At 39.3% G+C, this 16,364-nt stretch overlaps 1 protein-coding gene across 1 annotated transcript in view; it reads left to right on the top strand.

The window, feature by feature from the left end:
• The first annotated feature begins 1,655 nt into the window (after positions 1 to 1,655).
• DAAM (disheveled-associated activator of morphogenesis-like protein) overlaps positions 1,656 to 16,364 on the top strand; it is a 44,619-nt gene continuing 29,910 nt past the window's right edge. Inside the window, exon 1 of the mRNA XM_014354539.2 lies at positions 1,656 to 1,702. Coding sequence (XP_014210025.2) covers positions 1,664 to 1,702 — 39 coding nt within the window. The 5' untranslated portion in view covers positions 1,656 to 1,663. The remainder of the gene's footprint in view (positions 1,703 to 16,364) is intronic.

Raw genomic sequence — 16,364 nt, 5'->3', positions numbered from 1 at the left:
ATCTGTGTTACAGATGTTTGCTACTTCATATACGCAACGTAAAAAAAAAATAAAAAATAGATTTTTTTTACCAAAGTTAGTGTGTAAATTTGATAAATTGTTGATTTGATTTTTCCAAGTTCATGCAATGTTTATTGGGATACTGACTTCAATCATACCGTAATTTTTGAAGCTTTTTTTCCCCCACTCTAAAGTGACGTAAAAGTCGAAATGCAAGAGTAAAGTTCAACGAGCGAGGCACACATTAACACACAACCATGTGTGAAGTAAAACATACTCATGCAACTTTACAACGTCAGATAGTAGAGTGTGATAGTGAAAAAACGCTACATATTCCTACGTGATTGTTAGGCCTGAATCGTATGTCTCCAACGGGAGATGTGTGGCTTTCTGGTGTAAGATCAGCTGAAAACCCATCAATATACAGTTATACCCCATACTTATTGCGTGGCGAGTCAATGCGATTTGTTGTTAGTTTCATTTCAGTATGAGCTTTTAGTCGGTAACTGAGTACGATGATGGGAACCTTTGGAGTCTCCCTTTTTCGTCTCGAAAGAAATGCATGGATTTTCTGGGGTAAAAACTACTCCCTTCAACTGGAGGGACTTTCAAATAAAATCTCGAATGAAATGTGTACTCGTAGAAACATAAATCCTTACAACTTCCAATTGTCATCATCCAACTACCAAGTTTGTACTTACCAACTTCGATAACTATGAGTTTACTCTCACCTTACCACGGTGAAAATAAACCCGGCCTGGCTTCAAAACCTCCAACACCCAGCCATAAAAAAACAAACACTTACAATAAAGTAAGATCCAAAAAAACTCATATCACAGACGCACGCAACCGATGAAAAGTAATTTAACGCACGCCACTTGACTCCTCATAAACTGCTGGGACAAAACATAAAAATACCCATGCAGTGAACCCACAGGCAGTAGCGTCCAAACAGATCACCTCCTTTTTTTTATACGGCCCACAATCTAGCCTCGCCCTGTAATAAAAAAAAAAAAAAAAAAACAAAAACAAAACTTCAACCCACTCCAACTGCAGCAAAAACCACCAAGCCATTACCTGTACATTACAGTATATGTGCGCGAAGCACAAAGTGGGCCCTTCTCCCACTCTTGTCCGCAAGAGTCTCGGTCAGCTCTCCCCGGCAGTGCACCTGTGCAGCGCAGCCTTTCCACCTGGACTCCAGCTCGCCGCCTCAGTCGGGCCCGTAACTCGCGAGCGACAAGGTGTCTCTCTTGCTACTATACCGACCCTCTTTCGCTCTCTCATACTTTCTCGGTGCGTCGCGCTGAAGCCGATTTTTTCGGAGGCCCACTCGGTATTGCTTTTCCACTTGCGACCGGTAGTCCATGGAAATGTAAGCGGTGAGGTGCTGGGGACGACTTTTGTGCGACTTTGAACGACAGACAGAAAAAAAAAAAAAAGGGGGAGAGAAAAAAAAACGGAAAGGGGTGGGGTAAGATTTACACGGCTGCCCGGTGCTCTCGGTGGAGAGGAATTCGAGGGCAGCCTGGTATTTTTCGTTGTACAGCCGCTGTGCAATTTGGCCGTCGCGCGTGAGTAGAGCCGAGCGTTGACAAGGAGAGGCGAAAGTGCGCTGCTGGGTGAATAAGCGAGGAGAAGAGGAGGACGGAGACTCGGAGAGATGGATACCGTTTTCGAGAAGATGGGCAAGATCAATTTGGTAATGTGTCCCTTTTGGCTGATTTTTTTTACCGATCGGTTTTGTGAGTGACGCGTTGGGACGACCATTTTCATCTTTTTCTTTTCTTTTTTTTTTTCAATTATTCCACCGAAGGGTTATTGAGAAGAGCTTTTTTTAAAGGGTTTTTTAAATCGCTGTAGTGGCACAATAAGAAAATTTCTCATGTTGCGATGAGAATTTTTATCACAGCTGCTCTGAATGAAAAACAAAATCGGCAATAGAGTATAAGCGTGCAAATGACTGCTACTTCAGAGAATGTCCAAGAAATCGTGCAGTGACACCAACGCATTGTCAGATGAAAATCTTATTTTAACGATAACAGTCCTGCTTCTCGTAATTAATATATAGAAAGGTTTGCTAAAAACTAACATTACTTTTTTAATCTCTGGAAAAAATTGTGGTTAGTTAACATAAAAATTTTACTTTGCTCGTCTATTAATTTGAAGTAAAAATATTGTTAATTTGTTTTCAAGCTCTTGTTGACAATCCAATTCAACAACTTCAAGCTTCTTTTTTTTTTTTTTTTGTTTTTGTTTAAAATCAAAGTCAAAAGTTTCCGAACGATGTAAAGTCGCATGAAATTAAATCCAGACATAAAGTAGCAAATATTTTTATCAATGAGTGCATTATATACACGGCAAACCGGCGCTCATTACCTATAATTTTTTAAACCCAACACGATTACGCGATCCCAGATATGATACGAAAATCTGTTTTGGCGTCCCAACAGAGATACAATAAATAATCGACAGACACCGTGAAATTGTAAAAAAAAAAAGTAATTATCTTCGTACGAGCACGCACCGATAAGACTTTAGAAATAAAAACAAAACAGTAAAATGAATAAACCGCTTGGTCTAATGGACTACTGCGTGGAATTCAAATTCACCTGCGGGGGGTAAATTAACTCGGAGTTATTCAATTGCGATTCGCAACCTAACAGCTTGAATACATCAACTCCGGTGTCTTGGAGCACGAACTAGGCCTCGCCTGCTTTTGCTCGGAAAAAAAAAAAAAAAAAAAATTAGGGCGAGCGAAAGGTAGTTAAATACCAATTTACCAAATTTCTATACATATAGACACACCGTGATTTCCGTCTTTGAAACACTTTTACAGCACAGCCAAGACCAGTGTTTGTCTATTCGTGCCAAGACACTTCGGAAGCACTCATCGTTTTCAGAGAGCCACCGCTACTTCTTGCATACGTTATTTGCTCTTGGCGATCGGTTTTTTACGCGTACGTATACATACGCGCCTGTACGTGATGCGCGTCTCCCGAAAGTGGCACGCGCGTTTGGTCGACTTTTCTCGTTTTTTACTTTCTTCGAGCGAGTGCACTTTGCCGTTGCGGCACGATCTCGAGAGATCTTCTGGAAATTTTTGGCTCGATTGCTTCGTTTTTGGGGCGATTTTCTGTGCTTTTGGGCAAAAACTCTGAAAAAAATGGCCTCTTACCTAGAAATGTCATCCCAACTGACGAGTACCAGGTACATATATGTTGTACTGTACCATCGATCATTTTTTTCTATTTTTTGTTTCCAACGAACATCATCTACTTTCGCAAATAACAAAATCAGGGCGACCTCGTCGCAATCAAAGTCCCATTTTCTAGATTGGCACGATTTTGATCGAGGAAAACTTGAGCAAATAAGTTTGAGAAAAGAAGAGCGCGGGTATAACGACTTCCATTACAACAACCAGGTTAAAATGCATCCATAACGCGGAAGTGAGTAAAAGCACACGAGAGTGTTTACTTGGACCCGAGAGTTTCTCAATGATCCATTTTCCTGGTTTCTCTGCTAGTGAACACGTGTATGCGACTTGAAATGTTTCTAAACACCGCAACTTTGCTGTCGTTTTTGCCTAAAAACTTTACCATTATTTTCTGAAAAATATGTTCATTAAGTATATCTATTGAGTTATCAGTAGATAAAAAAAATAATTCCAGGTATAATAGTACATTTTTCTTTTTTTAGAGAAAAAAATAATTATGGCCAAGTTTGCAAACTCTGAAGATTCAGGGTATTATTAATATTTTTAGTGGTTGCCATTTTTCTCGGTTCCTTAGATTTTCAAAATGTGACGCAAAAGATCGTGAGTTTTGTTTTAATTCCAAGTGCTCTTGTCTTGTGATTAGACCCGAAGAATTAACGGATCAATTGCGCCGTAAAGATATCAAGAAATCACTCGGCTTCTGTGAGCACAGTGAATGTATTTTTTCACAATTCTGATTTACAGGAGCGTAAAAAAAAATTTATCCTCACTTTTACGCGTACGAAACTCCGACATTGAATCCAGGTTAATTGGGATAACTACAATCTCCGATTTTTCGGGAGTTTTATTTTGCCCTGTTTTCGAGGCGTGTTGCTGTGACGTGAAAATTATGCGTCAAAATATTATAATCACAAGAAAAGTTTTTAATTGATCGATAAATCGTTTGTTTTCTCCTTGATCCAACGCAGTTTGTTACTACCGATAAAGAATTACACCAGATCAGTAAACCGATTCCACGAAGTAAAGTATTACGACTCTATCCTGATTCAGGGCATTAAATCAAAATGAACCTGACTGACGTACGTGAGATGAGTCGTAGACTCGCAAAGTGAGATCGGCACTGCAGATTTATTAATAATTCACGCGGCACGCGGACACGTATACAACCAAAATGTGGTGAAAATTTTTTACCGATACTCGTGCAATCCGGCATAAGTTTACGCTTTATACGAGTGGTGGCATTTCTTGTGATCTCACGGCTCAATTGATCAAACGAAAAGTTGATATGTTGGTCTACTTGGGGAGTATTGAAATCATGTTTCCTTTTTTTAGTTTACCAAGGCAAAAGTGCCGATTTCCGAGAGATCGGAGGACTGTTGGGATTAATCACGTGCACCTGTGGTTAAAAAAAACTTACGATTGAGGTAACGCAGTTTTTCGACCGCGTTGAGATCTGTACATGCATTTGCTCGTGGAACTGAAACTCGTTTAGGGCGTGAGTTTAACGTTAAAGGAGCTCTTGATCTTTGTGTTTTGGAGCTCGTGGGAAATGGGAGCAGCACTATTTTCCTTATGGGTTTGCTATTTTTTTCTTTTTTGCCCACATGCTTATGTATCAGGGAAAGCTTTCACTTTGTCGGTTATTAGCACATATTATTTTACAATTTATCCAAGCCTCTGACGGAAATATATTCAGTAGTTGAGCTTCAAATTTATACTACCAGTTCAAGCTTAATCGAGTAACTTATTTAAATCATCGAAGGGAAAAAAAACTTTTTTTTTTTATCTTCAAAGTCAATGATTTATTAACGTCTGTATCAGTTCTACTTGCCAAACCTTTTTTTTTTTAGAGAGATCCTATAGATAGATGAAAATATATGGTTTTATTAATATGTGATTGAAGAAAATTTCACTGAAACATTTATTGTTCAGTTAAATTGAAAATCACAAATAAGAATCTTGAAATGATCCCAGAATCACACTGAGATAAAATTTCTTTCTCCAATCAGTTGTGATCTTTAAAACATGTTGTAACGAGTTAAACGTCCTACATACAAATTTCTATGTCCAGTGTTGACTATGATCTGAAAAAAAGAAATTTAAGTCTAAATTTTGTATTTTCTAGAACCTTTTTTTTTCTTCTTCGTTGACAAATTACGATCCCAATGAGATCTTTAAATTATTCCGAGCTCATTTATCTTCGAAACGGTGCTGTAAACGTGTCTCGAAAGGTATCTTTCTTGGATCTTGAATTTCTTCGCGTAATGATGATTAAATAACTAGTAATGGGCGAATCTCTTTGAAAAAATGAACAAAACGTGCACACAGTCCCACAATTTGAGGCGCATCGATTCATCAATCGACTGTCATTTCATTTCAGGAAACGCAGCAAATCAAACAAAACACGTCTCTGTACGAAATCACCGCGCGCTTCTTGCTCGTACATTCAACTCGTTCTTCGCCGCAAAAATTTCCCGGAACACTCGAAAGATAAGCACCATTTTTTATCGCTGCACCAACGTCTTATTTACAAACCTCGTTCTGCAGCTTTAGACACGTATGAAAAAAAAAAAAATTAAAAAATAAAAATGTCATCGAAATTCCTCGCAAAAAATATCACAAGATCGTCTCCCACTCTCGCGAAATCTGCTTCGTTCTTTTGCCGCGTTTAAAATTGCATGGATACTCCTCGTTGCAAAGTCAATAGACTCATCAGTTCAGGTTCTTCCACGCTGCGATCGAGTTGTACGCGTGAGTTACTTTCCCGTAGCCCGCGTAGGTATACTGGATGCAAGACCACCCCTTTGGGTTCTCTTTCTGACGTAGTCGTTGAAAAACCGGACGCTCATCTTTTCCTTTCTCGTTGCATTTTTTTTTTTTTCACGCACATATAATATCGAACGCCACGCTGTTCTGCGTCTTTCCGTCACCATGAGGAGCTTTTGTCTTCTTTTCAGGAGAATTGGCCATTGTCATAGTCAGGGGTCACTAATTGACTTGCTACCAATGTCAAATGGGGGATCGTTGGATTTAGTATCATAAGAGTGGGATGTGGGATATCGAGTTTTCACGCATTGTGCTCATATCTACATATCGAATCTTTATTGCGAATGCTTTTTACACTTTTTATTGAAATTCATACCAGTACATCATAGAAATGGAAATAGTGAGGCTTAAGATTTTTATGTTGAAGGTCGTTTACCAACTCAAATGTAGATAATGTGGTACTTGCTGTTAAAAATTTTGAAAACTATTGACTGTGTAAATAATATATAATGCAAGAGGATGGGGTAAATGAATAATTAGAAAATACTGTGATCGTGATGTATCATTAGTGAGATGGAAGAAGAAAAAAATCTTTCAATACCTATCGTCCTGTTGGATCGAAAAAGCAATACTTACTCGTTTTTTTTTTTTTTTTTTTCTTGGTAGCCATCACCGGATGCTTACTTTGCATAAGCGATCTGTACTCAGCAGGTCTTCCTGGTCACTTAGGAACGTTCATGTTTTATCGTTTAGCATTTTCTAAAATAAAAAAAATTAAAAAATAACCAAGGCACTTTTGGAATTTGTGCGGTGTACAGAGTTGTGTTGCAACTTTTACAAGTTGTTTCGTAAGTATGCAAATTTTTCGAGGTGATAAGAATTTCCGATGAATTTTTCGAGAAATCAATTTTTTTTTGTACCTGCAGCAGTTAGTTGCAAGTAGTTTACCAACCAATCGTGATGAATTTTATTAGAAAATGCTTCAGTCGACGAAAGGCAGAAATCAGCTCCAAAAATGTATCCCTTTCGAAACCCTTGAATTGAAGAATACAAATTTTTCGATACATATAACAAATATATTGTATGAATGTCGTCCTTACGATTTTTTTCAATTTTTCTGTTTCAGGTAAGTGTTGACTTATGGATAAAGAAAAGTCCAAAAACATGGCCACTATAGTTGGTACGTACTTTTTCTTCAAAAACACACGATCTCGACAAGCACAGGAAAAGAGAGTCTTCTTGTTCACCACAAGTAGAAAAACCAAAGAGAAAGAGACGCCTCACGAAACAACAGTCCACGTTGACATTGGCTGGCACACGCGCGCACACAGGCTCGTTCTAATACGATAAGATAAAAAAAAAAGGTCCTCCTCGTCCGTCCACCGTCTTCTTTTCCATACCTGCACCTGCTACGGTCATTAACCGAGTTACGCTTGCGTAGAAGCTAGTCGTTGCTCTTTACGCATTGCGAGCTTGAAATTACCCGTGTGTGCGTGTGCGAAATAATGTGTATATCGTATCGTACTCACACGTTCAAAACCCACACTCGTACACCAGCTCGAAGAAAAAGGAGTTCGCGTGCCTGTGGAGTGGCCTATATACATATTTACACATATGCAGGAGTCGCGTGTCGCGCTCACGCGATTTTAGCTCCTTTTTTTCTTTTTGTCCTCCGCAGCTGCCGCTAAACACACGTGTTGGTAATTTATGTGTGATTCCAAGTGTGTTTGGGGCTATGGCTACTCGAGCCAGTCATTATCAGCTGCGTTTCCTCGTACATACGAGTTACAATGGCCAATAGATCGTTGCTGCGCTCATACGAGAGACAAATGAAAGCGCAAAATGTTGAGTATGGTGGGGTGTTTTTTTTTTTTTTTTTGTTTTTTTTTAATTTTATTTTTAACACCTTTTTTCCAGAGATATTGCGTCTGGCTCGATTACGTGAAATATAACACGAGTGGGTAGAAATGATAATGGTGCGTGGAGATTATACTGCGTGCAGTTTAGATTGGGAGTTGATTTTAATTTATTCGCTGTGTCTGTTTCGAGCTTTCCCTGGAATTCGTCTTATCCGAGATTATCCTGGAGATAGGATCACACTAGTAATAACATCGATTAGACAAATTGTAATAAATGCTCTTGGAAGGATAGCAAGGATACGTTTTACGAATTTTTATATCTGAAAAAAAAAAAAACTTACGTTGGTTGAGGTGGTTCCTTCGACGTATAAATTGATTAAAGGTTATTGAAAAACGGCTTACACGTTATGTCCCTGAGATAAGCTTGAATTTTTGAGATTTTTGATGATTGTACACATATGGAAAATCACTTGCATCATTTTTCAATTTCTTCTTACACTTGGATGGTAAAATTTTTTAAAATAATTAATCCCAATCGCCTATTCATAAACTCAGATGTTAACACCAATGTGAGCTATTAAATTTACATTAGTTTTGTATACGCATTTTTTGTCGGCTTACACTTGCTAGGATACCATTCGACTAAACAGCTTATGACATACTTATATTTTGTTGCGTATTCAGACTTGAAACTTGGCGTATTAACTCTTGAAACCCATTCGAAAAACGCAAGGACAAAGAAGTTTCAAACATTTGTGCAGAATTAAGATAGTGAAAATAGTAATTTTGTGTTTGAAATTTTTTCCAAGCGAATGAAAGAATTTGCATACAAAAAATTCACTTCAACTTCTGTGTGGTATTTAAATATTAATTTTTTGCATAAGTATCTGCAAGTTAAACGTTGCTCAAGTTTTTGTCTCACCTCAGAGGAAACCACCTTAGAGAGCGAAATTCAAACGAAAATCCTTTCGCGTGCTTATCCGTGACAATCAAAAAATCAGTTTACGGCGGGTCGAAAAAGAAAATTACTATTCAAAAACGCTTAGATCGAGTTGCAAAACCCTATGTCTTAGCGATAATGCCAGATTTGAATACGAGTCTTTTTGCAAAATTGGGGGAGCAAGGCCTTTGTGCGGGCAAACTATAAACTCCAGGTGGTCACGTGCAAATTATTGATCAATCTTATCGAAAAAGTATAATTATCGTCCACTGCCGCGGTGACTTTTTCCGGTTTCAATCGGTCCAAAGTATTCGCTATCGATAAGAATCGAAGCAAGGGTTGTTTTTTTTTTCTTCCTTTCGGAGACACGGTCAAACGCGTTTAGCAAAATTCGCAGTCTGATCTGCTGTTTGAGGATCAGTTCCAGGAGGCATGAACCGACGATACTGTTGAATCCAGAAAACGTAAAAGCGACGCGACAGTTTTATAACTCACCAAAAATCCGAAAAAAAGGACGAAAGGGAAGAGACGCACACAGTAGTATGTGGCTCACGTAATACCCGAAAGCCGAACGACAATTTTATTGGGTCGCAAATCACGAGTATGTCCCCGTTTCATTGGTCCGTTGGCCCCAAGCTCCGTACTATCTTTTATTTCTCGCGGGAGCAAGAATGTTCATGCGGGCTATTAAAAAAGTTGAGCGCTGTCTATCGGCATGGAGCGCGGACTCCCAATTTTATAATTGGACGCGATAAGCAACGAAAGCAAGTTTCGCGAGGAAAGGGTTGTTGTTGTTTTTGACCGAGGAGCCGAGCAACAGAGTTGGTACCTTTTTTTTTTCATCTGTCGTAAACTCGTTGGGAAACTAGACCGCGGGGCCGTTGGTTTTTATTTGGGAGCGACAGACTGTGATTAATTCGGAAAAGTCAGGTGGAAACATGTTAAGGCGCTCTCAAGCACGAAGCCGGATGATTAATGTGTAGAGGAAACGTTTCAATTAGTCAGGGGACATTGTTTTTTTTTTTTTTTTTTCATAGATGTAGAATTTCGATACGTTGAACGAAGGATGTTGGAGCGACGTGAATCAGAGATATCATTTTTTTCATTCCATTGCACGCAGACGTGTAATTTATGATTTCGTTTGTTGTTACTAGAGCTAGTCTGGGTGAAAATAATCCAACTTTAGACAACCTTAAAAACAAGGTTGTTGTTGCTCAAGCTGTGTCAAAGTGGGCCAAATTTGGAATTTTCCATCTGTTTGTTGGGTAAAGTCTTGAAGTTCGAGCAAGTAATGCCCATTGAATATGAAACACTTTCTCAACAAGGAAGTGTTTTTCATTGTACCAAGTGTTAAGTACATATTTATGTTTTGTGGTCAACGTACATTTACACCAGATAATGATGGAATTGTATTTTCAAAAATGTCTCTCATCAGAATACAAAATTCGCACGAACAGTGACATTGTAACCATTACTCGACATCGATTCAACCAACTAAACTATTATTATTATTGATTACGTCGCATGTAAAATCATCACTTATATTAAAATTGTCATCGCAAACTTGACTTTACCAAATGGTATGCCAAAGAAATAACTTTAAAATGTCAAGTTTGGTAAAGCCTCATTGGTCGAAATTGGCACAACTTGGGACACTGGCAACCTTAAATTAATTTGTCCCCAATGGGACAACATTCAGGGAATTGTAGAAATTCCATGAAAAGGTATCTCTATACAACTAGAAAATCTTGTTATGTACCGAAACTGGCCAATGACAATGCCAAAGTTTAAGTTTACTATTCGGTTCACGATTAATGGGAAAAAATTTCCTGTGACCTCCTGAAAAAGAAAACAACCACAAGCTCTCTCTGCTCTGTTTTTACCAAAAATTACAAAACAATTTACTCATGAGAGATCGGTAAGGGTAAAGCAAACGCGAGACGCATCTACAAAAACACACGCGCATCCAAAGTAAATAAAATGGGAAATCAGCGAGGCAAAGGCGATGTCACGTCACGCTCGCCAGCGGAAAATCCACGAAGCGCGAAGCATGGAAAATACACCCGCGAAAGAAGGAAAAATTCGCGCGTCGCTGAGCCCATATATACGCGCGCACTGTGTAGCAACGCGATATTGCGCAATGAAGAAAAATCGGGCTCCCGCGGGTCGTTAAACCGATATTATTCCAGAAGGAAATCGCGCACGTAATAACGGGCTTGCATTGTGTTCGGAGCGCCCCATTATGATGGCTCTCTTGTGTAAACGCATATGCAAAACCGCTCCATTATAACGAAGCGCTTGCCGCCGTCAAGACCCAAAGGGAGTAGTTGTATTTTCAGGTGAAAAGCAAGAAAATTGGATAAGATTGTTTCGATACATTATGTACCGCACAAACTGTAAGTTCGTTAATTCTTTTTAATGCGCGCGCGTGAGCTCAGCCTATCGAGCTATATATACGCTCGTTGGGCTCGCATAATTACGATTACCGTAGATTGCTGGCTACCGTATGTCGCAGGATAACATTGCGAATGCCCGATTCGGAAAATTGTTTTGATAAGACTCGGGGAGGCGTTAACTTGATAAATGGAGCGACGATAATTATTTGCACCACACGAATGTGTACAAGTACACACGCACGGACGTTGTTAAAAGGATCGAACGCTATATGTTACGACGTAAATTTCCACCAGTTACGTTGGCACGTGCGCGAAACAGCTACGGTTTCATAACGATGCGTTTCAATGATTTTCTAATTAATTGACGGAACAATGCGCTTCGGTTCTTGCAAAATATGCATATGCAACGCCAACCCTTACTTCCCTCCTCGTCTCGATCGATATCCAATTGTACGTCCATCCAACTAACCGGTACGTCTCTAACGTTCCATGGAGATCCAACTGAACATCTCTATCCTTTTCGATCAATTTAATGAATTATCAAACACTGTCTCTGGTGGTGGTGGTAGCTTGTGATTCTTTTGAATTGAAACACGTAGGTACCCAACCACGTGAGCATCAGCCCAATTCTTCCTTTACTTCTATACCTACAATACATAAGTACATACGTTTGAATAATAGTGAAACAAAGACTTTTCGCCTTTCATTGTGTAAACGGGCACTCCGTAAGGCCATTGGGAAGAATCAATCGATACTCGCAAACTTGATTACCTTACTTTCGTAAGATGCGTTGGCAGTGCTGGTATAGTAGGCTATGGAAGCGATAGTATTGCTAGAAATGCGAACAGAATCATCGTTTTCCTTTCACACGTTGTATCGTCGAGTTTTAATTGAAATGGACCACCTGACGTTTGCTTGGATGTTGCTTAGAATGGGCTGCAAGTGTGGTGCACAATGGGATTGTTTATGCGTGTACATATTAAGAGGAGACTATTTCCAAGGTGTTTGAGTCAATCTAATAATACATGATGGGTTGTGGTGTGGTTTCAACGTGGATGAAATTGTTTCGAAAATTCGATGGGCTCTCGCGTGTTAAAGAAATACCTTAGAGTAATGTTTACAGCATAATTTGTACAATACTGGGAAAGAATATAAGTACCATGAAGTTAAAACATTTGACACAAGTGAACACTTGCTGTCCTTACAAATAATACTATTCTCAAGAGTTGATGAAGGAATGGCTATAGGTGCCAAGCCTATGGAGCTGAGTAAATACAGGTCTAGTTGACTTGTAATTCCATACTCGAGTGTATAATTATGATTTCTATTTATGTTACATAGATTATGAAGCTTATAAAAGGAAGACTTTAAGGTATTTTGATTGTTTTGGTAGACATCTTTTCCACTCATAATTTGATCTGCATCCCTCAAAATCACAAGATGATAAGTAATAAGTAAACGGTCACGTATGTACGGGATGAATTATAAATTACACGTAAGTATAAGATTATGGAGTCAACAAGTCAGCTGTAACAATCAATCATGAAGGTCATTGCAAGTATCAAATTCCACAATAAAAGTGAATGACCTGTATACAGGCAGAGACAAATCAAAGACTGGACGTAAACAATAAAATAAACGTAAATTTTCTCATCTCTGATCCAAACTAAATGACTGAAGGATCTATTGCACATTGTTTTTTACATGTGCAAGATCCTCAGAGGGTTTAATTTTTCTGGTAGAAGACCGACTCCCAATACAACGTTTTGGACACTAAATAACCAAGTTTATGTCTTCATAGTTCATAAGGGTACTTTCAGTTGTAGTTCGACTATTTTTTTTTTTTAATCCTGGTGGTGATTAGTGTTCGTCAAGCTTTAATAAAAATAAGAAAAAAATGACGAATGAGTACCTTCAATTAAATATTAAGGAGTAGAAGTAATTATTCAATTAACGAAGGAAATAAGAGCAGTAGGATGAGTGTTTTAAAAGTGTAACTATCAATTTTTTCTCGTAACTTTAGATTTTCTTCACTTTCCCTGTTAACATTAGATGAATGTGGCCGCAATCCGTCAAAGTATTGTGTTCAATCTCGTTATGATTGAAAAAAACCAAACTATAAAGCAAAATACCAGAGGTGAATTGAGAATATTCCCGTTTTTGATGCGTCACAAGCCCAAACGATACGTTGCATCACGCACCGCGTGATTATTCAACTCCGAACAAAAACCACCTCATCGAACTAGACCCAATCCCGTTCGCACGAGTGATCCTCCCGAAGTCTTTCTCCTCCGAATCATCCACCGCAGACAACGAATAAACAATGGATCGTCAGAGCGGCTCACCTCTCCAAACCAGAAATCCATCAACGCGCCCAGCGTGGGTTTCACCTCCGAAAGACTCGACGAATCTTCCCACACGTTATAATATACACTCGAGCGTATACGCAAATTAATCATCCACATACACATAAGATATCCATCAATCGCCTTTCTCGAATCTTCTCATCGTTCAGCTCCAGTTTGCAAGCTCCATACCTTACCTAATCCATCTGTCTCTCTCCACTTTGCACCACAAATACTGTTCTCCTGTGCGTGCACCAGCTCTTCGAGATTCGAGTACACGTACATCAGAAAGGGGGATGAAGAGGTGCACCCTCCATGGGGACTCCCTTTGGTTGTGGCGGTGCTGGAGATATAATATCGCATTGTTCATCCGGACCCCCCTTTTTTTTGACAAAGCGCGACCTCTTGAAGGGCTGGGGAGTAAGAAAGATGCAGCCTGGTTATTTTTTCTCCCCAAAGTGATGCACAAAAGATAGAACCTATACGTAGCACCGGCGTCGAGAGGGAGAAACTTTTTTTTTTGGTATAACCACAATATACGCTCGACGGGCTAGCGTTTTTAAAACACGTATATATATATATGCAATATCTTGATGAACGAACGATACTCGTGGGGATAGGTGAGCGAAAGGAATGCGCTTGTGTTGCGCAACACCCACCCATATCGCGCATATAATGAGCTTCCGATTTCTTTTCTTTCCTTTCTCGCTGACTTTTCGCACGTGACTGGCTCCCGATGAGTTGCGCAAATCAAATGTTTACTTCAAGGTGTACACCATGTGATTCCCCTTTCCATGTATAGGAACTGTAAATTAAAATCGTTAAGTATTATCAATACGTGTATTAACCATTAGCGAGCTCGTCCAACACTACATGTAGGTATTATACAGGGTTACTACAGTAGAAAAAGCGCACCTTATTATACGTATGCGTTGCACCGTCAGTCTCATTACAACGTATACCCTGTCGTAACGACACAATGCAGACAGGAATTGAATTACACCGTCTGCTTTGATAAGCCGCGTTGTTTGGCATGTGTATATCAATCGAGTGGTTGCGTATGTACTCCAATGCGTCGATCTCTTTGATTTGCTACAACGAGGGTGAAATACGAGACGAAGTCGAAGCAAAGACGTACCAATGATTAGTGCTGAAATCTTGTGTGATACCGCTTTTCTTGTGTAATTTTATAAAAGTTACGCCTCAAAACCATACGTTACTCTGCTACTTCTCACTTGAATCTGACAGTTAAATCTCAGAAGTGACGTATCGTCCAACTGTACCTCCTATGAACTTAAAATTAGGCCATTTACTTCTACAATTTATGAAAGTCATTGGATAATGTGGGACGTTTTTCAAACAAATGATGATTGGTTGAATTGCAAATCAAGAGCTTTCGGATGATTTTTGTGGTAAGAGACAACTGAATCTCCATAACACTTTCTGAGCTACTCAAGCACTTATTTTCACCTCGGAGTAGTTGGAGCATTGACAAAAAAAAAAAAAAAAAAAAAAGAAAACGAAAAAAAAAATGTGTAAGCAAACCAGCTGGCTCCCACAAATTCATTAACATGTCTCGAGAGGCCAGGCTCGAAAGCCAGGAACTACGACTCGAGAGTCCTTATACACAGGTAGTCCTGCGAAACCCACCTCGCCTCGCGAGATCAAAGGTGCATACATATACATATATGTACTTTGTTGGCGAAATCCACGGGATCTCTTCCCTGTGCTTATCAGCGCGAAACAGAAGTGCATACACACACACGCTGATACGTAACTCCTCGGGCTCTCTCGAAAAGTGAAACTACCGGAGGTGTAATGGGCGGGCGGCTGCCCTTTCCAATGCAACGTGTGCCCACAAGAGAGAGAGAGAGAGAGTAAGTATATATGTATGCTTGATTTGCAAGAGCGAAGGAAAGAAAGAAAGTTTGCTCGCTCTCCCGATATATCTCGTTTCCCTTTTACTCGGGCCCCCTCTGTGTGTATCCCCACGGGGGAATCGTGTGCTCCCGATTTTTTTCTTTCTTTTTCAGCTCGCGTGTACCGTTGAGAGCGGCTATTGGCTGTTTTTCTTTTTTTCAAATTTTTTTATTTTATTTTTTTTCGTCCCAGAATTAGATCAGTCTAATTGGAGGGCATATGGTTCGGTCGCATGTCACGTGAGTCATTGTCTCTAATTGATTGGTCCCTACCCCGACGGTCGTAGATAGCGGCGAAGATGATAGCCTTTTCTGCCCAACAGACCGTTTCGGTTCGTTGATCCTTTTATTTAAGTTACATGCTAAACAGTTTGTTTTTTTTTTTGTTTTTTTTTTTTTTTGTTTTTTTTTTTTTTTGTTTTTTTTTTTGTTTTTTTTTTTTTTTTTTTTTTTTTTTTTTTTTTTTTTTTTTTTTTTTATAAGAGAGAGAGAGCGAGGAGCTCAAGTAATCACGAGTGGCGTGTCGAATTTATTTAAATTCAAGTCCCTATACCTACGCTGTATTTGTCTAGACTCGTTTCAGTAAAATTAGGCGTATCTGTGGGAAAAACGTATGCACATTTGTAAGACTATCCGACCTCCTGCAAGGATATACTCTTTGAAAGCTATAACGCATATGAGGCTCTTTTACCGTCAAGCTTGAATCAGATGGCGCCAGGGCACGTCGCGGCTGTCATACTTACACACCGTCAAATTTACAGTTGTGTATTGTGTTCGTGAGCCTATCTGTGTAATGAGCAAAGCAGAAGACATAACCTTTGTAAATGATTGCTGTTGTTTGCAGACAATTTTTGTTTGCATTTACGTTTAAAGATAGTAGGAAAAATGAAGTGCAGTGTAATATCCTGCGATAAAAAAGTGA

The sequence above is a fragment of the Copidosoma floridanum genome, unplaced genomic scaffold (genome assembly GCF_036245765.1).
Source record: "Copidosoma floridanum isolate Cflo_tuat_1 unplaced genomic scaffold, Cflo_Japanese_pri ptg000006l, whole genome shotgun sequence".
NCBI classification, from domain to species: Eukaryota; Metazoa; Arthropoda; class Insecta; order Hymenoptera; family Encyrtidae; genus Copidosoma; species Copidosoma floridanum.
The sequence above is the reverse complement of the archived record's forward strand: the minus strand, read 5'-3'. Positions and strand labels throughout refer to the sequence as shown.